This window comes from Ambystoma mexicanum, chromosome 8 (genome assembly GCF_040938575.1).
Source record: "Ambystoma mexicanum isolate Mex_15411 chromosome 8, UKY_AmexF1_1, whole genome shotgun sequence".
NCBI classification, from domain to species: Eukaryota; Metazoa; Chordata; class Amphibia; order Caudata; family Ambystomatidae; genus Ambystoma; species Ambystoma mexicanum.
In genome coordinates, this window is record NC_090929.1 from 42,461,106 (window position 1) to 42,488,776 (window position 27,671).

A 27,671-nucleotide genomic window follows, 5' to 3' on the forward strand; every position below is an offset into this window, starting at 1 on the left:
AGGCAATAGTCACTACCGATGCATGCCTCACTGGGTGGGGAGCTCACCATCTCCTCCACACAGCCCAAGGTCTCTGGTCTCCCTCAGTAGCCAGGAACCACATCAACCTGCTAGAACTTCGGGCAGTATTCAAAGCACTTCTAGCATTCGAGCCCTACCTGCTCAACCTGGCAGTGCAAATCCGGACGGACAGCACAACAGCCATGTTCTACCTGAACAAGCAAGGAGGGACTCGTTCACCAAATCTGTCCAAGCTTGCCCAGAAAATCTGGATATGGGCACTCAGACGGAACATCTTCCTGTCAGCACAACATGTTCCAGGGGAACTCAATTCCCTAGCGGATGCTTTAAGCAGAGACTCCCTCCCAGAGGAACACGAATGGGTTCTACACAAAGAGGTCGTAGAAGACATCTTCTCTCAGTGGGGTTGCCCCACTATAGACTTATTCGCCACAAGCGAAAACAGACAATGCCCAGGATTTGCATCCAGGTTCCCCCAACCAGACTCTCAGGGGAACGCCCTGTGGATGAACTGGTCAGGGATGTTTGCGTACGCTTTTCCACCAACTCCTCTCATCAGGAAGGTGGTCAACAAGATGAACAGAGAGTCGATGACGCTCGTCCTAATTGCTCCCATGTGGGCAAGACAACCTTGGTTCCCACACTTACGCAGGATGGCGGTGTGCGAACCCATCAGACTTCCAACCTGGTACAACCTTCTGTCCCAGCACCAGGGTCAAACAGTGCATCCTCAACCCTACTCAATGAACCTCGCAGCATGGCTCCTGAGGTCATAGAGTTTGGACATCTCAATCTACCACAAAGATGTATGGACATCCTAAAAGAATCTAGGAAACCAAACACAAGGCACTGCTACTTTGACAAATGGAGGAGATTTGTTATTTGGTGCCAGAATAAACAAATCAACCCAATTGAATGCACTCCTTCCACTATTGTTACATACATGCTCCACCTGCTAGATGCAGGTCTGGTTTTTAACTCACTCAAGGTGCACCTGGCAGCTCTATCAGCCTACACCACCTCCCATAACAAGGTATCGTGGTGGAAAATACCAGTGGTTAAAGCTTTCATGGAAGGAGTAAAGAGACTTCATCCTCCAATTTCCAACCCACCACCAGGATGGGACCTGAACGTGGTGCTATCTAAACTCATGGGCCCGCCCTTCGAGCCCATGCATAAAAGTAGTCTCAAACATCTGACTTATAAAACAGCCTTCTTAGTAGCCATTACTTCTATAAGAAGGGTCAGTGAAATCCAGGCTCTGTCAGTGCAGGATCCCTTCTTTACTGTCCACAAGGACAAACTGGTTTTACGCACACACCCTAGGTTCTCACCTAAATTTATCTCTAAATTCCACGTAAACCAGTCCATCGAGCTTCCGGCTTTCTTCCAAAACCCACAAAGCTCGGCTGAGGTGAAACTACACACACTAGATATGCGTAGGGCGGTCCTCTACTATGTAAACAAGACCAGACCGTTACGAAAAACAGATCAGCTGTTTGTCTCCGTAGCTACAGGCAGAGAGGGGGATCGCGTCTCTAAGGGTGCCATCTCTAAGTGGATTGTTAACTGTATCCAGCTGTGTTACTCACTCGCTGAAAAGACTCTGCCTTTCACGCCTAGGGCCCACTCTACAAGAGGTATTGGGGCCACTCTGGCTTTCATTGCAAATGTACCCCTTGACACCATTTGCAAAGCAGCTACTTGGAGCTCTATTCACACTTTTACTCAGCACTACTGCATTGACACTCATTCCAAGACAGATACTCAAGTGGGACAAGCGGTTCTAAGACATTTATTTGCTCATGACCCTTCTCACACCCCACCTCCTTCTTCAGGTACTGCTCGCTAATCTATGCACAGCATGTGATCTAAGCAGATTCCACAAGCCTCAGAAGAGATACATTACTCACCGTAATCGTATTTCTGATGCTTGTATCTGCTTAGATTCACATGCGACCCACCCTTCCTCCCCTCTGAGAGAAGGCGCATGGTTGCTTGTAGTCCTACCTTTCTACCTATCTGCTTGGATTATCTGTACTCACGCTACTCCTCATGCTACCTCATGTCAGGAAAAACACAATCTGGGGATCCTAGACGCGTGAGGGATCATGGGTACAGTGGACGTCACACTAGGGATAGTATTACTGGCACGCCCTGTGTCGACGCCCATTTTCGTTTTCCGAAAAACAAACTAATACTCCGCAGCTTCCACTAGATGTCGGCCTATGCACAGCATGTGAATCTAAGCAGATACAAGCATCAGAAATATGATTACGGTGAGTAATGTATCTCATATACACCGTGTGAACAAGCACTCCGGTAAAGCGAAACGTGTCAATTTTGGTCCCTCTGTACCCTACTTATGGTCAATACTTTTTTGATTTAATAAAGTTCTGTGTTATTTTTTCACAGTTTCTTTTGATTATTTGCTTGCTCTAGATCTTGGAGTGCGATCCTGCCACTCCTCAGCGTTCTTTTTCCATATATATATATATATATATATATATATATATATATATATATATATATATATATATATATATATATATATATATATATATATGGAATAAAATAACTGTGGCGTTGCCAGACTACGCAGTTGGCTACCCAAGCAACTGCAGGGTCCTGCAACGTTCCCCTGCATACAAGAAGGTACTGGGGAGAACGGGAAAGGAGGGAGGCCACTGGGGCAACATTATATGAAGAGAAAAACTCGTCCCAGTCATAAGGACGAAATACAAACAATAAAACAAGTTCACTGGGGATATGAAGGACCCATTAAAAACTTAACAAATAACCTTGGCTGGCAAATTTAAAGACACTGGAAAACAAATTCCAGAGGAAGGGGTCAGGCCCCACGAGCTCAAAGTGGGAGAGTGGAGAGAACATGGCATACAGGCAAGTAAAAAGGGTTGTGAGTTAAAAGTGTTAAGCAAGCAAGATACAATATCATTATCATCAAACATGATTATTTTGATAGAAATCCATTAAACAAACACACAAATTAAAACTACAACATCCAAATAACAATGATAACAAAATGAGCATCACATAATATAAAAGTGCACAAGCTGCCAATTACAGTCAAATATAGAAACATTTGTTAGTCAACCAGGGAAAACATATCAATGCACAGCTGATTACAATAACGACTTTTCTGACAAACATGGCCTTCTTTAAATAAACGTGAGAAAGTCCACGATACATATAGGGAGTCAGGCAAAGAAAAGACAATAAGGCAGGACGACATTGTGTAAAATTAAAATCCCGGAGGACAGTAAGAATTGTGACCTGTCTGCTGTGTTGGTAAGCAGGACAAGACAGCACCAGATGTAGAACGTCTTCAACGGGTTCCTCACATAAAAGACACCCCGAAGTATCAGGGACGCCATGCCAGCTGACCGTGTTTTCCCATCCTCAGACAGTAAAATCTGGCTCTTGTAATCAGCAACCTGTCAGATTTTCGGTGACTCAAGTAAGGTAGGGCTCTAATGTATCACCTGACTATAAGCATTAACCTGGAGTTCTATAGACTCGCACTGATCTCGAACTCTACGGTTTAGCAAAGGCTTGTATGCATTTGTTTGTGTAGCAGGTAAAATCATACAAGGAGGAAAAAGTGCTGATGTCTGTAATAAAATGGAGGCACCATACGTTGTACCGGTCTTGCTCTGGGCCTCATAGACCTCCATGCTAATGCCAAGAGGTTGGCCTTGGCACATAGCCGTAAAACGTCACAAGCCCCCAAGGGATTGGCTCATCTTAATTTTCTGTGTGTGGGTTAGGCGTTACTGTGGAAGAAAATCAGACCCCCAGATAGACGAATTCCTGAACTCTTGGCTTTGCAACCCTCATGAAGGAAATAACAAGAGGATATCAAGGAAGATTATGTTAGGAAATGTACATTCTTTGACTAGAGATATTTCTATAACAAATGTACCAGGAAACAAGACAAGACCAGGAGAAGAGAGATATTCTTTTAGCCTAATTTTGAGTTGTTCATATTAGTGGTAGGGTTAGGTAGAACTAGATTTGGAACGAGGAGATTTTTGTTTTGTGGACTTCCTAGCGACAGGCGAGCACCTTTAGTTTCATTAGATAGGCTGGGTAATCCCTTTAGCGATGGGGAAAGATGGGCCTTTTTCTTATAGTTTAAAATAATAGAATCCTTAAAATGTCCACCGGGTGTCCAGCTCCTTCTTCCAACCTGCCACATTACCCTTAGACAAATTGATACTAGCAGGAAACAGACCCAACACACAAATCAGTGGTGCACGAGGAAAAGAAGGACCCGCCACAAGATTTATACACGAGAAACTTCATCTCAGAACACCTGAACTATCTGACATAACCAGACCATGTGTAGAGTAGCACCCGCACATCCTTTACAGAAACCATATTGTGAGCATAATAAAATGTAGCTTTGAGCTTTGCTTTTATATGAAACAAGTAAGGTTAGGTTTTGTGTCTAAGAGCAACTAGCAAGAACGTTTTTTCTAAAACAATTCAGAATGACATCATTATTTTGGAAACTAATGCTGATATTTAGTGGGTTATACAGTAGAAAATGCTAATCACATTATTGAGTAGAACAGTAAAGCATTGATGAATTACTTCATTTAGTGAATAGTAATGTTTAGGAATAAGTTCAACCAAACTGATTTTTAATAGATATTTCAAAATGATCAATTTGTGATTCTTGAAACCTTCATGGTCGTCTAGTGACGGAACAAAGAGTTGAATGAGTATACATTTGTTAACAACTTACAAATGCAAATGTGCTCATAATGCAGAGGTGTAGACAGGGTAGGGCCTGAGCGTGCAAGGCCCACCCAAAATCTGCAAGTGCCCACTCAGCAGCGCTGTGTGAGTATTTACAGATGTTAATGTCACTGCAGTGGGCCCAACTACATTAGCTTCACGCCCCACTTGTTAGAAAGCAGCGCATGATAAAGCATCCTTTGAGAAGGCAGTAGATAGAAGCACATGGTAAAGCATCCTTTGAGAAACATAGAAGCACGTGGTAAAGCATCCTTTGAGAGGGAAGTAGATAGAAGCACGTGGTAAAGCATCCTTTGAGAAGGAAGCAGATAGAAGCACATGGTAACGCACCCTTTGAGAAGGAAGTAGATAGAAGCGCATGATAAAGCATCCTTTGAGAAGGAAGTAGGTAGAAGTGCATGGTAAAGCATCCTTTGAGAAGGAAGTAGAAGCATGTGGTAAAGCATCCTTAGAGAAGGAAGTAGGTAGAAGCAAATGGTAAAGCATCCTTTGAGAAGGAAGTAGAAGCCGTTGGTAAAGCATCCTTTGAGAAGGAAGTAGATAGAAGCGCATGGTAAAGCACCCTTTGAGAAGGAAGTAGAAAGAAGCGCATGGTAAAGCATCCTTTGAGAAGGAAGTAGAAAGAAGCGCATGGTAAAGCATCCTTTGAGAGGAAGTAGAAAGAAGCGCATGGTAAAGCATCCTTTGAGAAGGAAGTAGAAAGAAGCGCATGGTAAAGCATCCTTTGAGAGGAAGTAGAAAGAAGCGCATGGTAAAGCACCCTTTGAGAAGGAAGTAGAAAGAAGCGCATGGTAAAGCATCCTTTGAGAGGAAGTAGAAAGAAGCGCATGGTAAAGCATCCTTTGAGAAGGAAGTAGAAAGAAGCACATGGTAATGCATCCTTTGAGAAGGAAGTAGATAGAAGCACATGGTAAAGCACCTTTTGAGAAGGAGGTAGATAGAAGCACTTGGTAAAGCAACCTTTGAGAAGGAAGTAGATAGAAGCGCATCGTAAAGCATCCTTAGAGAATGAAGTAGATAGACACACATGGTAAAGCATCCTTTGAGGAGGAAGAAGATAGAAGCACATGGCAAAGCATTCTTTGAGAAGGAAGTAGATAGAAGCACATGGTAAAGCATCCTTTGAGAAGGCAGTAGATAGAAGCACGTGGCAAAGCATCCTTTGAGAAGGAAGTAGATAGAAGCACATGGTAAAGCATCCTTTGAGAAGGAAGTAGATACACACATGGTAAAGCAACCTTTGAGAAGGAAGTAGATAGAAGCCCATGGTAAAACATCCTTTGAGAAGGAAGTAGATAGAAGCACATGGTAAAGCACCCTTAGAGAAGGAAGTAGATACACACATGGTAAAGCATCCTTTGAGAAGGAAGAAGATAGAAATGCATGGTAAAGCATCCTTTGAGAAGGAAGTAGATAGAAGCACATGGTAAAGCATCCTTTGAGAAGGAAGAAGATATAAGCACATGGCAAAGCATCCTTTGAGAGGGAAGTAGATAGAAGCACGTGGTAAAGCATCCTTTGAGAAGGAAGTAGATAGAAGCACATGGTAAAGCACCCTTAGAGAAGGAAGTAGATAGACACACATGGTAAAGCATCCTTCGAGAAGGAAGAAGATAGAAGCACATGGCAAAGCATCCTTTGAGAAGTAGATAGAACATGGTAAAGCATCCTTTGAGAGGCAAGTAGATAGAAGCACGTGGTAAAGCATCCTTTGAGAAGGAAGTAGATAGACACACATGGTAAAGCATCCTTTGAGGAGGAAGAAGATAGAAGCACATGGCAAAGCATTCTTTGAGAAGGAAGTAGATAGAAGCACATGGTAAAGCATCCTTTGAGAAGGCAGTAGATAGAAGCACGTGGCAAAGCATCCTTTGAGAAGGAAGTAGATAGAAGCACATGGTAAAGCATCCTTTGAGAAGGAAGTAGATACACACATGGTAAAGCAACCTTTGAGAAGGAAGTAGATAGAAGCCCATGGTAAAACATCCTTTGAGAAGGAAGTAGATAGAAGCACATGGTAAAGCACCCTTAGAGAAGGAAGTAGATACACACATGGTAAAGCATCCTTTGAGAAGGAAGAAGATAGAAATGCATGGTAAAGCATCCTTTGAGAAGGAAGTAGATAGAAGCACATGGTAAAGCATCCTTTGAGAAGGAAGAAGATATAAGCACATGGCAAAGCATCCTTTGAGAGGGAAGTAGATAGAAGCACGTGGTAAAGCATCCTTTGAGAAGGAAGTAGATAGAAGCACATGGTAAAGCACCCTTAGAGAAGGAAGTAGATAGACACACATGGTAAAGCATCCTTCGAGAAGGAAGAAGATAGAAGCACATGGCAAAGCATCCTTTGAGAAGTAGATAGAACATGGTAAAGCATCCTTTGAGAGGCAAGTAGATAGAAGCACGTGGTAAAGCATCCTTTGAGAAGAAAGTAGATAGAAGCGCATGGTAAAGCATCCTTTGAGAAGGAAGAAGCACATGGCAAAGCATCCATTGAGAAGGAAGTAGATAGAACATGGTAAAGCATCCTTTGAGAAACATAGAAGCACGTGGTAAAGCATCCTTTGAGAGGCAAGTAGATAGAAGCACGTGGTAAAGCATCCTTTGAGAAGGAAGTAGATAGAAGCGCATGGTAAAGCATCCTTTGAGAAGGAAGTAGATAGAAGCACGTGGTAAAGCATCCTTTGGGAAGGAAGTAGATAGAAGCACATGGTAAAGCATCCTTTGAGAAGGAAGTAGATAGAACATGGTAAAGCACCCTTTGAGAAGGAAGTAGATAGAAGCACATGGTAAAGCACCCTTTGAGAAGGAAGTACATAGAAGCACGTGGTAAAGCATCCTTTGAGAAGGAAGTAGATAGAAGCGCATGGTAAAGCATCCTTTGAGAAGGAGGTAGATAGAAGCATGTGGTAAAGCATCCTTTGAGAAGGAAGTAGATAGAAGCACGTGGTAAAAAGGAAGTACATAGAAGCACGTGGTAAAGCATCCTTTGAGAAGGAAGTAGATAGGATGCTTTACCATGCGCTTCTATCTACTTCCTTCCCAAAGGATGCTTTACCACGTGCTTCTATCTACTTCCTTCTGAAAGGATGCTTTACCATGCGCTTCTTTCAGAAGGAAGTAGATAGAAGCACGTGGTAAAGCATCCTTTGAGAAGGAAGTAGATAGAAGCGCATGGTAAAGCATCCTTTGAGAAGGAAGTAGATAGAAGCGCGTGGTAAAGCATCCTTTGAGAAGGAAGTAGATAGAAGCACGTGGTAAAGCATCCTTTGAGAAGGAAGTAGATAGAAGCACGTGGTAAAGCATCCTTTGAGAAGGACGTAGATAGAAGCATGTGGTAAAGCATCCTTTGAGAAGGAAGTAGATAGAAGCACGTGGTAAAGCATCCTTTGAGAAGGAAGTAGATAGAAGCACGTGGTAAAGCATCCTTTGAGAAGGAAGTAGATAGAAGCACGTGGTAAAGCATCCTTTGAGAAGGAAGTAGACAGAAGCACGTGGTAAAGCATCCTTTGGGAAGGAAGTAGATAGAAGCACATGGTAAAGCATCCTTTGAGAAGGAAGTAGATAGAACATGGTAAAGCACCCTTTGAGAAGGAAGTAGATAGAAGCACATGGTAAAGCACCCTTTGAGAAGGAAGTACATAGAAGCACGTGGTAAAGCATCCTTTGAGAAGGAAGTAGATGGAAGCGCATGGTAAAGCACCCTTTGAGAAGGAAGTAGATAGAAGCATGTGGTAAAGCATCCTTTGAGAAGGAAGTAGATAGAAGCACGTGGTAAAGCATCCTTTGAGAAGGAAGTAGATAGAAGCGCGTGGTAAAGCATCCTTTGAGAAGGAAGTAGATAGAAGCGCGTGGTAAAGCACCCTTTGAGAAGGAAGTAGATAGAAGCACGTGGTAAAGCATCCTTTGAGAAGGAAGTAGATAGAAGCACGTGGTAAAGCATCCTTTGAGAAGGAAGTAGATAGAAGCACGTGGTAAAGCATCCTTTGAGAAGGAAGTAGATAGAAGCACGTGGTAAAGCATCCTTTGAGAAGGAAGTAGATAGAAGCACGTGGTAAAGCACCCTTTGAGAAGGAAGTAGATAGAAGCACGTGGTAAAGCATCCTTTGAGAAGGAAGTAGATAGAAGCACGTGGTAAAGCATCCTTTGAGAAGGAAGTAGATAGAAGCGCATGGTAAAGCATCCTTTGAGAAGGAAGTAGATAGAAGCGCGTGGTAAAGCACCCTTTGAGAAGGAAGTAGATAGAAGCACGTGGTAAAGCATCCTTTGAGAAGGAAGTAGATAGAAGCACGTGGTAAAGCATCCTTTGAGAAGGAAGTAGATAGAAGCATGTGGTAAAGCATCCTTTGAGAAGGAAGTAGATAGAAGCACGTGGTAAAGCATCCTTTGAGAAGGAAGTAGATAGAAGCACGTGGTAAAGCATCCTTTGAGAAGGAAGTAGATAGAAGCACGTGGTAAAGCATCCTTTGAGAAGGAAGTAGATAGAAGCACGTGGTAATGCATCCTTTGCGAAGGAAGTAGATAGAAGCACGTGGTAAAGCATCCTTTGAGAAGGAAGTAGATAGAAGCGCGTGGTAAAGCATCCTTTGGGAAGGAAGTAGATAGAAGCGCGTGGTAAAGCATCCTTTGAGAGGGAAGTAGATAGAAGCGCGTGGTAAAGCATCCTTTGAGAAGGAAGTAGATAGAAGCGCGTGGTAAAGCACCCTTTGAGAAGGAAGTAGATAGAAGCACGTGGTAAAGCATCCTTTGAGAAGGAAGTAGATAGAAGCACATGGCAAAGCATCCTTTGAGAAGTAGATAGAACATGGTAAAGCATCCTTTGAGAGGCAAGTAGATAGAAGCACGTGGTAAAGCATCCTTTGAGAAGAAAGTAGATAGAAGCGCATGGTAAAGCATCCTTTGAGAAGGAAGAAGCACATGGTAAAGCATCCATTGAGAAGGAAGTAGATAGAACATGGTAAAGCATCCTTTGAGAAACATAGAAGCACGTGGTAAAGCATCCTTTGAGAGGCAAGTAGATAGAAGCACGTGGTAAAGCATCCTTTGAGAAGGAAGTAGATAGAAGTGCATGGTAAAGCATCCTTTGAGAAGGAAGTAGATAGAAGCACGTGGTAAAGCATCCTTTGGGAAGGAAGTAGATAGAAGCACATGGTAAAGCATCCTTTGAGAAGGAAGTAGATAGAACATGGTAAAGCACCCTTTGAGAAGGAAGTAGATAGAAGCACATGGTAAAGCACCCTTTGAGAAGGAAGTACATAGAAGCACGTGGTAAAGCATCCTTTGAGAAGGAAGTAGATAGAAGCGCATGGTAAAGCATCCTTTGAGAAGGAAGTAGATAGAAGCACGTGGTAAAGCATCCTTTGAGAAGGAAGTAGATAGAAGCATGTGGTAAAGCATCCTTTGAGAAGGAAGTAGATAGAAGCACGTGGTAAAACATCCTTTGGGAAGGAAGTAGATAGAAGTACGTGGTAAAGCATCCTTTGAGAGGGAAGTAGATAGAAGCACGTGGTAAAGCATCCTTTGAGAAGGAAGTAGATAGAAGCGCATGGTAAAGCACCCTTTGAGAAGGAAGTAGATAGAAGCACGTGGTAAAGCATCCTTTGAGAAGGAAGTAGATAGAAGCACGTGGTAAAGCATCCTTTGAGAAGGAAGTAGATAGAAGCATGTGGTAAAGCATCCTTTGAGAAGGAAGTAGATAGAAGCACGTGGTAAAGCATCCTTTGAGAAGGAAGTAGATAGAAGCACGTGGTAAAAAGGAAGTACATAGAAGCACGTGGTAAAGCATCCTTTGAGAAGGAAGTAGATAGAAGCGCATGGTAAAGCATCCTTCGAGAAGGAAGTAGATAGAAGCACGTGGTAAAGCATCCTTTGAGAAGGAAGTAGATAGAAGCACGTGGTAAAGCATCCTTTGAGAAGGAAGTAGATAGAAGCATGTGGTAAAGCATCCTTTGAGAAGGAAGTAGATAGAAGCACGTGGTAAAGCATCCTTTGGGAAGGAAGTAGATAGAAGCACGTGGTAAAGCATCCTTTGAGAGGGAAGTAGATAGAAGCACGTGGTAAAGCATCCTTTGAGAAGGAAGTAGATAGAAGCACATGGCAAAGCACCCTTTGAGAAGGAAGTAGATAGAAGCGCATGGTAAAGCATCCTTTGAGAAGGAAGTAGATAGAAGCACGTGGTAAAGCACCCTTTGAGAGGGAAGTAGATAGAAGCGCATGGTAAAGCATCCTTTGAGAAGGAAGTAGATAAAACAAATGATCGTTGACTAAATGTCTCGCAATAAAATAAGGAAAGGAAGGAATGGTAAAACCAGACTTCCAGGTTCATTGCATTAGGACAGTCAAGGGGATCTATGTCGGCTATGCTAAACTCTGAGGACTCCAAATTCACATACAACTTAGCAGAGTTTACAAGCAGAGCTGTAACGTCGAGACTGTACGTCATGCACCATACAGGACATTAGAGGTCTCGAGTACTTCATTGACATTGGAGCTGACTTAAGTGTCTGTTTTAATTATATTTATTGTGGATGGAGAATGATGGTGATTTTCATTGAGTGTTTACTGTTCCTCTGTGATCGCATTGTCGATTTGATTTTATTGTTAATGGAGAAATATAAAATAGATTCTTGCCTTGACTAAATGTCTCCGTTTTTGATAATTCTGTTAGCATAATTATGGTTTAATCATCCCCCAGAAGACTTGTTCTCAAAACTGAAGTTTTCAGAGAAGTCAGATAGGGGGAAGCGAGTGGTATTTAAGTTTTGTAGTCTTCAGAAGGGAGTCCCATTATTCAGAGCAAGACTTCACAGGATAACCAGGGTTATAACACACATCATTCTTTCTATATCCATCTCTCTCTCTCGCGCGCACACACACACATACACAGTCTAACTCTTGTGTCTGCCTGACTGTTTCAGTGTCGCAGTGTGTGTGTGTGTGTCTCTCTGTCTATTTTGCTGTCTCAGTCTGTCTCATTGTCTCTCTCCCTCCCACCTTTTCTTTCCCTCTGGAGCCTGTGAATAGAGGAGAGGGGGGGGGGAGGGGCTCAATTTATCGGTCTCTCTCTCCATGGGTCTTTCTGTTTTGATTATATTTGATTTTGTATTTGATTAGTTTGTAGCTCTGAAACCCCTACCGGGTGCCGAGCAGAGTTCACTGGATCTGGGCGCAGAAGGAACCAAAATGAATAATTAGCCAGAGGGCTTAGATTGATACATTAAGTGGATAAGGAAGGAAGAATTAAGAAAAAGAGAAAGGTTTTCGGGTTTCACCGAAAGGCTAGCAACGAAGTCAGGCTGTGGTCCTTCCCCCCACACCCCACACCCCCCTTGCTCTGCCCCCCCACGCACACACTATTTCTTTGTGTCTGTCTGTTTTAGTGTCGGTCTCTGTCTCGGTCTCCCTCTGTCTAGTTTACTGTCTGTCTTTCTGTCTCTGGGTCTCTCTCCTTGCCCCTTACACGTTCTCCCCCGATGGAGCCTGGGCATTAGAGATGGGGAATATCGATTTCCCCCCTTTCTCTGTCTCTCTCTGTCCTTCTTTACCCCCTTGTCAGTCTCTCTGTAGATATTCTCTGTCAGTATCGTGTAAGGTATTCACTCTCCCTCTTTCCCCTTCCTTTCTCTCCTCAACTTCTGTACATTTAAAGAAAAACGTGAGTGCAAATATCCTAAGTGTACCCGTGCATCTATCCCCAGCAATGTGTGAAAATATCCTAAGTATCCTCGTGCATCTATCCCCAGCAATGTGTGAACATTTCCTAAGTGTCCTCGTGCATCTATCCCCAGCAATGTGTGAACATTTCTTAAGTGTCCTCATGCATCTATCCCCAGCAATGTGTGAACATTTCCTAAGTGTCCTCGTGCATCTATCCCCAGCAATGTGTGAACATATCCCAAGTATCCTCGTGCATCTATCCCCAGCAATGTGTGAACATTTCCTAAGTGTCCTCATGCATCTATCCCCAGCAACGTGTGAAAATATTCTGTGTCCCCGTGCATCTATCCTCAGCAATGTGTGAAAATATCCTAAGTGTCCCTGTGCATCTATCCCCAGCAATGTGTGAAAATATGCTAAGGGTCCTCGTGCATTTATCTCCAGCAATGAGTGAAAATATCCTAAGTGTCCCCGTACATCTATCCCCAGCAATGTGTGAAAATATGCTAAGTGTCCTCGTGCATCTATCCCCAGCAATGTGTCAAAATATCCTAAGTGTCCTAGTGCATCTATCCCCAGCAATGTGTGAAAATATACTAAGTATCCCCGTACATCTATCCCCAGCAATGTGTGAAAATATGCTAAGTGTCCTCGTGCATCTATCCCTGGCAATGTGTGAAAATATCCTAAGTTTCCCCGTGCATCTATCCCCAGCAATGTGTGAAAATATGCTAAGTGTCCTCGTGCATCTATCCCCAGCAATGTGTGAAAATATCCTAAGTGTCCTAGTGCATCTATCCCCAGCAATGTGTGAAAATATGCTAAGTGTCCTCGTGCATCTATCCCCAGCAATGTGTGAACATATACTAAATGTCCCCGTACATCTATCCCCAGCAATGTGTGAAAATATGCTGTGTCCTCGTGCATCTATCCCCAGCAAAGTGTGAAAATATCCTAAGTGTCCTAGTGCATCTAAACCTAGCAATGTGTGAAAATATCCTAAGTGTCCTAGTGCATCTATCCCCAGCAATGAGTGAAAATATACTAAGTGTCCCCGTACATCTATCCCCAGCAATGTGTGAAAATATGCTAAGTGTCCTCGTGCATCTATCCCCAGCAATGTGTGAAAATATCCTAAGTGTCCTAGTGCATCTATCCCCAGCAATGTGTGAAAATATACTAAGTGTCCTCGTGCATCTATCCCCGCAATGTGTGAAAATATCCTAAGTGTCCTAGTGCATCTATCCCCAGCAATGTGTGAAAATATCCTAAGTGTCCCCGTACATCTATCCCCAGCAATGTAGGAGCCAATAAAATCAACCATGTGGCCCTGGATTTCTGGAACCGTGGCAAACGGAGGGAAGACATCGAGCTAAAGGACCTGGAGCAAGTGCTAGCAGAGGAAGCTTTCAAGAACCAAAAGAGTGAGTAGTGTCCCTGCACAGACAAATACACTCTGCATCACCGCTTCTCCAGAAGAGCATCACAGCTGCCCCGGCAACAGGCAAATAGACTCTGCATCAATGATCCTCCAGAACAGCATCACAGCTGCCCCTGCAACAGGCAAATACACTCTGCATCACTGCTCCACCAGAAGACCATCACAGCTGCCCCTACAACAGGCAAATACACTCTGCATCACAGCTCCTCCAGAGGAACATCACAGCTGCCCCTGTAACAGGCAAATACACTCTGCATTACTGCTCCTCCACAAGAACCTGACAGCTGCCCCTGCAACAGGCAAATACACTTTGCATCACAGCCCCTCCAGAAGAGCATCACAGCTGCCCCTGTAACAGGCAAATACACTCTGCATCACTGCTCCTCCACAAGAACCTCACAGCTGCCCCTGTAACAGGCAAATACACTCTGCATTACTGCTCCTCCACAAGAACCTGACAGCTGCCCCTGCAACAGGCAAATACACTTTACATCACAGCTCCTCCAGAAGAGCATCACAGCTGCCCCTGTAACAGGCAAATACACTCTGCATCACTGCTCCTCCACAAGAACCTAACAGCTGCCCCTGTAACAGGCAAATAAACTCTGCATCACTGCTCCTCCAGAAGAACCTCACAGCTGCCCCTGTAACAGGAAAATACACTCTGCATCACTTCTCCTCCAGAAGAACATCACAGCTGCCTAAGCAACTGGCAAATACACTCTGCATCACAGCTCCTCCACAAGAACTTCACAGCTGCCCTTGCAACAGGCAAATACACTCTGCATCACTGCTCCTGCAGAAGAACATCACAGGTGCCCCTGCAACAGGCAAATACACTCTGCATCACTGCCCCTCCAGAAGAGCATCACAGTGCCACTGCATCAGGCAAATGCACTCTGCATCACCACTCCTACAGAAAAACAGCACAGCTGCCCTACAATAGGCAAATACACTCTGCATCACAGCTCCTCCAGAGGAACATCACAGCTGCCCCTGTAACAGGCAAATATACTCTGCATCACTGCTCCTCCAGAAGAGCATCACAGCTGCCCTTGCAACAGGCAAAAACACTCTGCATCACTGCTCCTGCAGAAGAACCTCACAGCTGCCCCTGCAACAGGCAAATACACTCTGCATACTGCTCCTGCAGAAGGACTTCACGGGTGCCCCTGCAACAGGCAAATACACTCTGCATCACTGCTCCTCCAGAAGAGCATCACAGCTGCCCCTGTAACAGGCAAATACACTCTGCATCACTGTGCCTGCAGAAGAAAATCACAGCTGCCCCTGCAACAGGCAAATGCACTCTGCATCACAGCTCCTACAGAAGAACATCACAGCTGCCCCTGCAACACGCAAATACACTCTGCATCACAGCTCCCCCAGAAGACCATCACAGCTGCCCCTGCAGCAGGCAAATACACTCTGCATCACTGCTCCTGAAGAAGAACCTCGCTGCTGCCCCTGCAACAGGCAAATACACTCTGCATCACTGCTCCTCCAGAAGAGCATCACAGCTGCCCCTGCAACAGGCAAATACACTCTGCATCACTGCTCCTCAACAAGGACCTCACAGCTGCCCCTGCAACAGGCAAATACACTCTGCATCACTGCTCCTCCAGAAGAACCTCACAGCTGCCCCTGCAACAGGCAAATACACTCTGCATCACAGCTCCTCCAGAAGAGCATCACAGCTGCCCCTGTAACAGGCAAATACACTCTGCATCACTGCTCCTCCAGAAGAGCATCATAGCTGCCCCTGCAACGGGCAAACACACTCTGCATCACTGCTCCTCCAGAAGAACCTCACAGCTGCCCCTGCAACAGGCAAATACACACTGCATCACTGCTCCTCCAAAAGAGCATCACAGCTACCCCTGTAACAGGCACATAAACTCTGCATCACTGCTCCTCCAGAAGAGCATCACAGCTGCCCCTGCAACAGGCAAATACACTCTGCATCACAGCTCCTCCACAAGAACCTCATGGCTGCCCTGCAACAGGCAAATACACTGTGCATCACAGCTCCTCCAGAAGAGCATCACAGCTGCCCCTGTAACAGGCAAACAAACTCTGCATCACCACTCCTCCAGAAGAACCTCACAGCTTCCCCTGCAACAGGCAAATACACTCTACATCACTGCTCCTCCAGAAGAACCTCACAGCTTCCCCTGCAACAGGCAAATACACTCTGCATCACTGCTCCTCCCGAGGAACATCACAACTGCCCCTGTACAGACAAATCCACTCTGCATCACTGTTCCTGCAGAAGAACCTCACAGCTGCCCCTGCAACAGGCAAACACACTCTGCATCACTGCTCCTCCAGAAGAACCTCACAGCTGCCCCTGCAACAGGCAAATACACACTGCATCACTGCTCCTCCAGAAGAGCATCACAGCTGCCCCTGCAACAGGCAAATACACACTGCATCACTGCTCCTCCAGAAGAACCTCACAGCTGCCCCTGCAACAGGCAAATACACACTGCATCACAGCTCCTCCACAACAACTTCGCAGCTGCCCTTGCAAAAGGCAAATACACTCTGCAACACTGCTCCTGTAGAAGAACCTTGCTGCTGCCCCTGTAACAGGCAAATACAGTCTGCATCACAGCTCCTCCCGAAGGACATCACAGGTGCCCCTGCAACAGGCAAATACACTCTGCATCACAGCTCCTCCACAAGAACTTCACAGCTGCCCCTGCAACAGGCGAATACACTCTGCATCACTGCTCCTGCAGAAGAACATCACAGGTGCCCCTGCAACAGGCAAATACACTCGGCATCACTGCTGCTCCCGAAGAACATCACAGCTGCCCCTTCAACAGGCAAATACACTCTGCATCACTGCTCCTCCAGAAGAACCTCACAGCTTCCCCTGCAACAGGCGAATAAACACTGCATCACTACTCCTCCAGAGGAACATCACGGCTGCCCCTGTACAGGCAAATACACTCTGCATCACAGCTCCTCCACAAGAACTTCATAGCCGCCCCTGCAACAGGCAAATACACTCTGCATCAAAGCTCCTCCACAAGAACTTCACAGCTGCCCCTGCAACAGGTAAATACACTCTGCATCAATGCTCCTCCAGAAGAGCATCACAGGTGCCCCTGTAACAGGCAAATACACTCTGCATCACTGCTCCTCCAGAAGAGCATCACAGCTGCCCCTGTAACAGGCAAATACACTCTGCATCACTGCTCCTCCACAAGAACCTCACAGCTGCCCCTGTAACAGGCAAATACACTTTGCATCACAGCTCCTCCAGAAGAGCATCACAGCTGCCCCTCCAACAGGCAAATACACTCTGCATCACAGCTCCTCCAGAAGAGCATCACGGCTGCCCCTGTAACAGGAAAATACACTCTACATCACTGCTCCTCCAGAAGAGCATCACCGCTGCCCCTGCAACAGGCAAATACACTCTGCATCACTTCTCCTCCAGAAGAACATCACAGGTGCCCCTGCAACAGGCACATACACTCTGCATCACTGATCCTCCACAAGAACTTCACAGCTGTCCCTGCAACAGGCAAATACACTCTGCATCACAGCTCCTCCAGAAGAACATCACAGCTACCCTTTCAACAGGCAAATACACTCTGCATCACTGCACCAGCAGAAGAGCATCACAGCTGCCCCTGCAACAGGCACGTACACTCTGCATCACTGCTCCTCCAGAAGAAGCTCAAAGCTGCCCCTGTAACAGGCAAATACACTCTGCATCACTGCTCCTGCAGAAGAACATCACAGGTACCCCTGCAACAGGCAAATACACTCTGCATCACTGCTCCTCCAGAAGAGCATCACAGCTGCCCCGGTAACAGGCAAATACACTCTGCATCACAGCTCCTCCACAAGAACCTCATGGCTGCCCTGCAACAGGCAAATACACTGTTCAGCACAGCTCCTCCAGAAGAGCATCACAGCTGCCCCTGTAACAGGCAAATACACTCTGCATCACCACTCCTCCAGAAGAACCTCACAGCTTCCCCTGCAACAGGCAAATACACTCTGCATCACTGCTCCTCCAGAAGAACCTCACAGCTTCCCCTGCAACAGGCAAATACACTCTGCATCACTGCTCCTCCAGAGGAAAATCACAACTGCCCCTGTACAGGCAAATACACTCTGCATCACTGTTCCTGCAGAAGAACCTCACAGCTGCCCCTGCAACAGGCAAACACACTCTGCATCACTGCTCCTCCAGAAGAACCTCACAGCTGCCCCTGCAACAGGCAAATACACACTGCATCACTGCTCCTCCAGAAGAGCATCACAGCTGCCCCTGCAACAGGCAAATACACACTGCATCACTGCTCCTCCAGAAGAACCTCACAGCTGCCCCTGCAACAGGCAAATACACACTGCATCACAGCTCCTCCACAAGAACTTCACAGCTGCCCTTGCAAAAGGCAAATACACTCTGCAACACTGCTCCTGCAGAAGAACCTCGCTGCTGCCCCTGTAACAGGCAAATACAGTCTGCATCACAGCTCCTCCCGAAGAACATCACAGGTGCCCCTGCAACAGGCAAATACACTCTGCATCACAGCTCCTCCATAAGAACTTCACAGCTGCCCCTGCAACAGGCAAATACACTCTGCATCACTGCTCCTGCAGAAGAACATCACAGGTGCCCCTGCAACAGGCAAATACACTCGGCATCACTGCTGCTCCCGAAGAACATCACAGCTGCCCCTTCAACAGGCAAATACACTCTGCATCACTGCTCCTCCAGAAGAACCTCACAGCTTCCCCTGCAACAGGCAAATACATACTGCATCACTACTCCTCCAGAGGAACATCACGGCTGCCCCTGTACAGGCAAATACACTCTGCATCACAGCTCCTCCACAAGAACTTCACAGCTGCCCCTGCAAAAGGTAAATACACTCTGCATCAATGCTCCTCCAGAAGAGCATCACAGGTGCCCCTGCAACAGACAAATACACTCTGCAACACTGCTCCTTCAGAAGAACCTCGCTGCTGCCCCTGCAACAGGCAAATACAGTCTGCATCACAGCTCCTCCACAGGAACTTCACAGCTGCCCCTGCAACAGGTAAATACACTCTGCATCAATGCTCCTCCAGAAGAGCATCACAGGTGCCCCTGCAACAGACAAATACACTCTGCAACACTGCTCCTTCAGAAGAACCTCGCTGCTGCCCCTGCAACAGGCAAATACAGTCTGCATCACAGCTCCTCCCGAAGAACATCACAGGTGCCCCTGTAACAGGCAAATACACTCTGCATCACTGCACCTCCAGAAGAGCATCACAGCTGCCCCTGTAACAGGCAAATACACTCTGCATCACTGCTCCTCCACAAGAACCTCACAGCTGCCCCTGTAACAGGCAAATACACTTTGCATCACAGCTCCTCCAGAAGAGCATCACAGCTGCCCCTGCAACAGGCAAATACACTCTGCATCACAGCTCCTCCAGAAGAGCATCACGGCTGCCCCTGTACAGGCAAATACACTCTGCATCACTGCTCCTCCAGAAGAGCATCACAGCTGCCGCTGCAACAGGCAAATACACTCTGCATCACTGCTCCCCCAGAAGAACATCACAGGTGCCCCTGCAACAGGCACATACACTCTGCATCACAGCTCCTCCCGAAGAACATCACAGGTGACCCTGTAACAGGCAAACACACTCTGCATCACTGCTTCTCCAGAAGAACCTCACAGCTGCCCTTGCAACAGGCAAATACACTCTGCATCACAGTTCCTCCCGAAGAACATCACAGGTGACCCTGGAACAGGCAAACACACTCTGCATCACTGCTACTCCAGAAGAACCTCACAGCTGCCCCTGCAACAGGCAAATACACTCTGCATCACTGCTACTCCAGAAGAACCTCACAGCTGCCCCTGCAACAGGCAAATACACTCCCACTGTTTATCGCCTTTATCTATTTTATTTTACTTATCAGCATTTATTCCTTTCTCTCCTCTGTTCCACACTTTCCACTTCTCCCCACTTCCATGCACTTTCCCCCCTTTTCCCTTTACCATCCACTTGCGCGCTCTTAAAGTAACCTTTAACAGTACCTTTAACAGTACCCACTTGCAAGCCCCTGTGGGCCAAAGAAAGCAAAAAAGACAGAACCATGGGAATGTCACATGCAAAAGGATCCACATTCTTAATTAACCCTGCACCAGTCGCAGAACTTACACCAACGGCAACGGTACAGGGAATTTGTTGCTGGCCGTCTGGCCGAGAGCAACACCTCCATCACGTCTTCAGGGAGGTCCCAATCCTTATACCTCAACCTTTCAGAAAACAAGCGTGAAGGTTGAGGGATCTGACCTCTGGATGGAGAACCTGACCCCCCTCCCGTCAGAGCAGATAGTCTCGGTAGGGAAGACGACGTGGAGGGCAGATGGACAAGTCGAGAAGGTCCGGGTACCACGTCCTGCGGCCCACGCCAGAGCAATGAGGATCATCCGGGAACCGAACCTCCGTAACCTCCGCAGTACTTGCGGGATGACGCGGACTGGAGGAAACGCGTACAGCAGTGGGAATGACCACTCAACCACAAACGTGTCTCCTAAAGCTCCTTTTGGAGGAAATTCCCGCAAGCAGAACCTCTCGCACTTCCGGTTGACACTGGAGGTGAAGAGATCCACTCGAGGGGTCCCCCAAATAGCGAAGATCTCCAGGAAAATCTCCTGAGCCAGTTCCCACTCATGAGAGATTGCGCTCTGCCTGCTCAGAGCATCCGCTGTCTCGTTTTTGTCTTCGGCCAGATGAACTGCCGAGATCGAAACTTCCTGCTGGATTGCCCTGAACCAGAGCTGCATCGCCTCCCTGCACAGAGGAAGTGACCCTGCCCCCCCCCCTTTTTGTTGAGGTAGTGCATGGCCACCGTGTTGTCTGTCAGGATCAGGACATTCTTCCCTCGCACAGTCGGCAGAAAAGCCTTCAGGGCTAGCCTGATGGCCCTCAGCTCCAACAGATTGATATGGAGTCTGGACTCTGACGGAGACCAACGACCGCTGACTGTCAACTCGTTGGCATGAGCTCCCCATCCTGTGAGGGATGCGTCCGTCACGATCGTCACCTCCGGCCAGGGTAGCCAAAATGGAGCCCCTTCATCAGATTGTCTTCGACGGCCCACCACAGAAGGTCCTGGGTGACCGAGGACGGCACCTGAACAGGGTCCGACATCCTGCCGGAGGACTGAGACCACTGGAGCTTGAGTGCCCACTGCAAAGATCTCAGGCGCAACCTGGCCTCTGGCACCAGAAGAATGCAGGATGCCATGAGGCCAAGCAATCTCAAGAACTCGAACGCTGGGAGACTCTGGGCAAGCTGAAACTTGTGCACCATCTGCTGAATGTGATGAGCCCTCACCTGGGGAGGAAAACACTGCCCCAGGGACGTGTCGAGCACTGTTCCGATGTACTGGAGCCTCTGAGTTGGTGTCAAATGGGACTTCTTTAAGTTGAGGGAGAAGCCCAGCTTGTGGAGGGAGTGGCAGGTGACTGACAGATGATCCAGGACTTGCTCGGGATCAACCAATCGTCCAGGTAGGGGTAGACGTGAATCCCCCTTTCCTGAGGTGCGCTGCCACCACTACCATGAGCTTGGTGAAGACCCTCGGGCGGAGGTCAATCCGAACTGCAGAACCCGAAACTGAAAGTGCGAGTCACCAACCTCGAACCTCAGGTACTTCTTGTGCTTTCGGCACATGAAATTAAGCGTCCTGGAGGTCGAGACACCAACCAGTCCTGAAGTTGAAGGGCCTGGAGGACTTGAGAAAGAGTAACCATCTTGAACTTGTCCTTCCTGAGGAGCTTGTTCAAACCGTGCAAGTCCATGATGGGTCTCAATACCCCGTCTTTCTTGGAAATCAAAAAATAAGGGGAATACCATCACTTGTTCCTCTCTGCTACAGGCACCAGTTCTATGGCGCCTTTCTCCAGCAGGGATTGAATTTCCTGCGCAAGGAGCGGATCCGGACCCTTCAAAGAGAGATTCCCCGGTGGATTGTCTTGAGGCCTCTGCCAGAAAGGAAGGCAGTAGCCGTGGGTTATGATCTCGAGAACCCACACATCTGAAGTAATGGCGCGCCACTCTGCAAGATGCTGCGCCAGCCTTCCCCCAACCGGCAAACCATGGGACATGGCCTCATGACTGAGCTGAAGCAGCTGTGGCGTTGCCTGAGGGCAAAGAGGCAACAGCCCAAGCGGCCTTGGCACCACGAGTACCTTGTTTTCCACCTCTGGCACTCCTACGGTGGCCCCTTTGACTGGCAGCTCCTCTCGCTTTACCAATGGATGAGTAATAATGAAAGGAACCTCCCCTCCATTGCTGTCCCGTAGGACAAAAAGGCGGAGGTTGGCAAACTGCAGCGCCCAACGACTTTGCTGCAGCTTTAGAGGTCTGCAACCTCTCAAGGCTCTCGTCAGCCTTGCTGCCAAAAAGATGTTCCCCGTCAAAGGGCATGTTGAGGAGCCGGGCCTGCACATCAGGAGCAAACCCCGACTTCCGCAACCACGCAAACCTGTGTATCAGGGTGCTCACCGCCATGGACTGGCAGACGCAATCTGCCATGTCCAAACCCGACTGAACGGCCTCACACATGGCATCCTTGCCATCCTGAACCATGGCAAGGAAACATGGCAAGGAAACATCCCGTTCGTCCACCTCGGGAATATGTTCATCTGCTAAGGAAACACAGTTCCACAGAGTGTGCGTGAACCGTGACAAGGCACAAAACGGAGTTGGCCGCCTGAAACCCCATACCCCCTGAAGAAAACACGTCAAAACGCTTGTCGTCCCTATCAGGAGGGATGGTAGGATATGACGCCTGCTTTGCCGGGGCCGCAGCCTCCTGTACCACCAAACTCTCCGGAGTGGGGTGCTTGATCATGTAGCAGGGGCCGCTACTGGCTGGGTGGTATTTTCGCAGCAAAGACTTGCCCACTGCCGGGAAACTCTCCGGAGCAGTCCAAGCTGCCGCCACCCTCCTCTGTAGAGCCATATGGAACGGCAGTACCGGGTCAGTTGGTGGACCTTGATCGAGGATATCAGTAAGGTCATCCTGAAGAAAATCCCCTGGGGGAGCAGACCATCCCAAGTACTCGGTGACCCTGGACATAAGGCGCCGGCATGAGTTCCAGGCTCAGGCCTACAAAACTCCACCTCCGGAGAGATGTCCAGCCCACTGGCATCGTGCAGGGACTGCTGCAGGTCCTCAATTTGGCTATGGCCCGAGAGGATCTCGTCCGGCACCGTATCCGGAACCATGCCATCATCAGAGCCCTCATTCACCTCTAAAATAAACTCAAGCTGGCGGTAAGAAGGCACAGAATGTGGAACAAAGCCATGCTTGACCTTTGCCAGAGCCTTTCTAGGTGGTTCCACCGAGCCCCGGGGAATCCCCATCGAAACAGCCTCGAAAGGCGCCGACAGCATCGATGGCGTGGACACAGTCCTCGAGGCTGGAGCCCCAAAAGCGTGTCCCTCGACAGCCTGGACGCTGATGACTTCTTTGGAGGCGGGGCCTCGAAAGAGTCCGTCGACGACCTCAGCGCCACCGGCGTCGACCTCGAAGAAACCACAGGTGCACACGGTCTTGAGCGCGTCGAGGACCGGGACCTGGAACGGGCATGACGAGAACGATTCCCCTTGTCTGAGCGGGACCTCTCCCGCGAATTGTGCCAACCACCCGAGCCGAAGGCGTGCGAGCGGTGTCTCTCGACTGATCACGACCGACCCCACTCGGAGGCGCGGACGGACCAGTGCCCTGCGATTCGAGAATCGGCAACATTTTCTTCCCAAAGGAAGCCCATTCCTCTGGCGTCGCATGCTTGGTGGGGTAAGCGACACGCCGACGGGCGGAGTCCTTGAATGAGGAGGGGGAAGGCGACCGATGACGGCGCTTCTGGGAGTGCCTCGAAGAGGCAGAGGAGTGGCAGGACCGACTCAGGGACCGAGACCCACTGGACTTCCGACGACGACACAGAGAGTCACCCCTCGAATTGTTCGTCGAAAGCCCCGCAGACCTCGACTTCCTTGGCTTGGCCACCTTACCTACCGATAACTTCTTCTTGCGCTCCAGCATAGCTTTGGACGTGAGCGACTGGCAGTCGACACAGTCATCCGTGTCATGGGCCTCCCCAAGGCACCAGAGGCAGGTGACGTGCGAGTCCGTTACCGACATCTTGGACGCACAGTCCCCTCACTTCTTAAAGCCCGGACACGATGTGGAAGACGAGCTAGACATCTTCACGAAGAAAGACTTCACAATACGAACAGGTTCGAAGAACCGAGAAAGAACAGGAACTCCAAAGAGTCGAGGTGCGCCGAGATCTCCGAAGCGAACACGTTCGTGGAAAAAACGTAACTGAGGCTACGGGCGTCGTGCATCCTACTTATAACATCCAGTGACGTCGGCCGTCAGAGGAGGTCCTCGAGGGCGGCGTATCGACGTCATTGACGCAGGATGCAGACGCCGAAGATTTTCCAAAGCAGCACAGCTGTGGTGATTACTGTCATAGATATGGAATATGTCGGAGGACAGAATCCCCTCGAATTCCTTTTATCTGTAGTGGGGTCTCTGTTGATATTATTCATATTATTCAGGGCCATTTCTAAGGCTTCTTTATCAGCACTGTTATACCACCAATTAAAGTCCCCAACTAATCTGAAAGCACATGCTGGCATCCTGTCCCTCGTCCACTTAGCTTCACTTGTTCACCTATCCTCTGTAGACCACACCCTTTTAGTAGCTCACATTTACTAACTAGACTACAGCCCCTGGCTCGAACAAATCTATTTTCAAAACTATACATTCAATGAGACCGCGGGTCTGGACTATAATGGCCACAGAATTTAGGCTTTGTTCAGCCCAGCCAAACATTCGATATACTGGGTGTCTAACCCCCCTCCGATAGACGGATGGAATAATTGAAAGTGGCGGGAGGCTGCATCCCACCGGTGTGAAGAGATTGGCTGAGAGAAGGAGGGCCTTCGGCACAGCCCGTGAAGGATGCGCTGATTGCTGTGAGCGCAAGGCTTGGCACCATGTGGGTGGATATTCAGCGACGTGGAAGCCTCGGAGGTGATTTTGGAGCAGAAGTACTTTGACTGCTCCCTCTCTTAGGGTGGTAACTTCATCTCCCAGCCACTCCCCTTTACCACAGTGTACCCAAGGTTCTGTCCTTGGGCCTCCACTCTTCTCTCTCTACACCAACCCTCTTGCTGAAATCATTAAGCCATTTGGCCTCTATTGCCACTTCTGTGCCGTGATACCCAGATCTTCCTCTTTTTCCTCCCTTCCCAGCGGAATCCACAGCACCATCTTTGTTGATTCCTGCCTTTCTTTCACCTCCAACATCTCCAATATGGATGGGTTCTGTCGCTTTCAGCTTTTCAATAGTCGCAAGGTTCGTCCGCTGTTATTCCATGTCACCAAACGTATTATCTCCTCTCCCATTGAATCAAGACCGGACTACTGCTGAACTCTCCTTATCGGTCTTCCCACTTATCGTCTTGCCCCAGTGCGCTCGATCTAGAAGTATTCTAGCCTTACTCTTGTTCTCCTCACGCCTCTAGTTCCAATGCTCTACACTCTATTGCCTGGCTATCCTCGCTTGCTGTTCCTCTTCCTGTGCATTGTTTTCCAATGCACACGCGGCTTGGCTTCCCCCATACTTAAACTCTTGTTTCCTTCTCTGCTCTCTTTTTCTTCTCACAACTCCCAAAACCTGCTTGTGCGGCCTCCCATTTTTGATCTTGCTCCCTTCTTGCTCCCAAGTGCTGGAACACTCTAACACTTGCTATCCACTCTTCCTCTCCTTTATCCTCTCCGTGCTCTTCTCACAAAGCTCATATGTTGGCTTCTTAATAATTGTTGTTTATAACGCATCACTATCATTTTATTGCACAGCTGTTTGTATTGTCCAGCGCTTTGGCAAAAGAACTATACAGATTCAATAAGAATTCATGAAATGAAACTTGCAGCCTCTTCTCACCCAGCACATCCAGAACTAAACTGTCTTTCTTTTACTTTGCTGCAGGTGGATTTTGGAACAGCGTTCTGATCCGGAATAACCTCATCGACTACTTTGTGCCGTTCCTCCCGTTGGAACGTCTGCACGTGGAGATGTGTATAAAAGCAGAGCTGCAATCCAGGGGTTACACCCAGAACCCCAAAATAATCAAGGCGATGCTGAACAATCTGGTTGACTTCCCAAGCCCAGAAAAGATCTATGCCAGCAATGGGTGCAAGACGGTCTCTTCCAGACTGCTCATGTACGTCTAGACTGTCTCTTCCAGACTGCTCATGTACGTCTAGACTGTCTCTTCCAGACTACTCATGTACGTCTAGACTGTCTCTTTCAGACTGCTCATGTACGTCTAGACAGTCTCTTCCAGACTGCTCATGTACGTCTAGACGATTCGCCCGGCAGCTGCGGGCATGGGAACGGCAGAATAGATCCTTGGGCTAAAAGCAGGACGCCAGTACTGGCTTCATGGAGTGCACCCACCTCAAAATCCTGCCACCATTCGCAGTCTATGGGATTCCTAGAAAACAACAGAAATTAATGGAAGAGGGGAGCACAGCTGCTGTAGCTCTACTGACCCGTGATGCGAAAGGAGGCCTTCTAAATACTGAGCCACCCTCCTCCTTCTGTAAGGATGGTACAACTGTTCTCCAAAGCAAGCGCATGTCCTTCTGCCCCAGGACTAGCAGTCATCACCCATGGTAGAATAAAAATAAAATTAAAAAAAAGAGCTGCCAGTGGCAAATGTTTTAGCTCAAAACTGGGGGACCCATATTTAGGCTTCTGGCTCAAATAACACCCCAGTATTTTAGAGGTGTTGACTGGGGCATTGGGGTGGTCTGCATCAAAAGGAGTCTGGTGGAACTCCTTCCTAAAGGGCACACGCCTGAGCAAGCAGACCCTTAATCATTTGTTGACCCACAGAAGGAGTTGCCCAGATCATAAAGGGGGCACAGGGGGCGTGTATTATTTGCAACCTATGGTTGTACAGATGTTTTAGACTACGACTCGCAGGGTTCCTTCACCCTGGCCTATACCAGCTAAGGGTGAAGGGAGTTTTAGTCCGAAGCATCTGGAGAGCCAAAGGTTGCAGGCTCCTTGTGTAACTGGTCCTTCCAACGCCCCGATGGACGCACACGCGGTCTAAGAACTCACAGATATGAAGGTAGTGACATTTAAAGACCTGCATGGAACACTGGAGGCCATCGATACAGACGGTCCTCTTTGTCCTGCTGTGAATTGCAGATGGGTTTATCCTCTTCCTCTCTTTGGATTTCTTTATTAAATGATATGTTTAATTGCTCAGTAGAGGTCAGTCACCCTTCTCTCGGCATACAGCAACACCGGGTCTGGGCAATAAGAGTTAAGAACCATAGCGGGAGACTAACAACAAACAAATGCATGTATACACACAATACTTCAGCAACATTCTAGTTAAGGTTGCATGACACTTTACATGGGAAAAGGAGCACGTGCTTTCCTCTAACCTTTGACCTCATCCATGAAAGTTCACGAAATCTGCAATGCAACTGATCTGGACACGTCCAAGCACTCCTACCAAACTTGCCGCAACATCATGAATGATTAAACACACAAACGCAATGTTGACAGAAAAGCGTTTACCATGTCAAATGCCAGGCTTTTAGGATGCAGGGCTCCAAACTGTACATTTAAATGTTCGGGCTCTCCGGTACGTGCCTAGTCCAGTCCTTGAACTGCTTGTAGATCCGCTGCTA

At 47.7% G+C, this 27,671-nt stretch overlaps 1 protein-coding gene across 2 annotated transcripts in view; it reads left to right on the plus strand.

Moving 5' to 3' along the window:
• Positions 1-27,245, plus strand: part of LOC138471568 (torsin-1A-like) — a 141,990-nt gene extending 114,745 nt beyond the window's left edge. Inside the window, exons 4-5 of one of the 2 annotated variants that reach the window (XM_069609230.1) lie at positions 13,759-13,886; positions 25,948-27,245. In XM_069609230.1, the coding sequence (XP_069465331.1) occupies positions 13,759-13,886; positions 25,948-26,192 (373 nt within the window). In that variant the 3' untranslated portion in view covers positions 26,193-27,245. The remainder of the gene's footprint in view (positions 1-13,758; positions 13,887-25,947) is intronic. The other variant, XM_069609229.1, reaches the window with a different exon arrangement.
• The last annotated feature ends 426 nt before the right edge of the window (positions 27,246-27,671 follow it).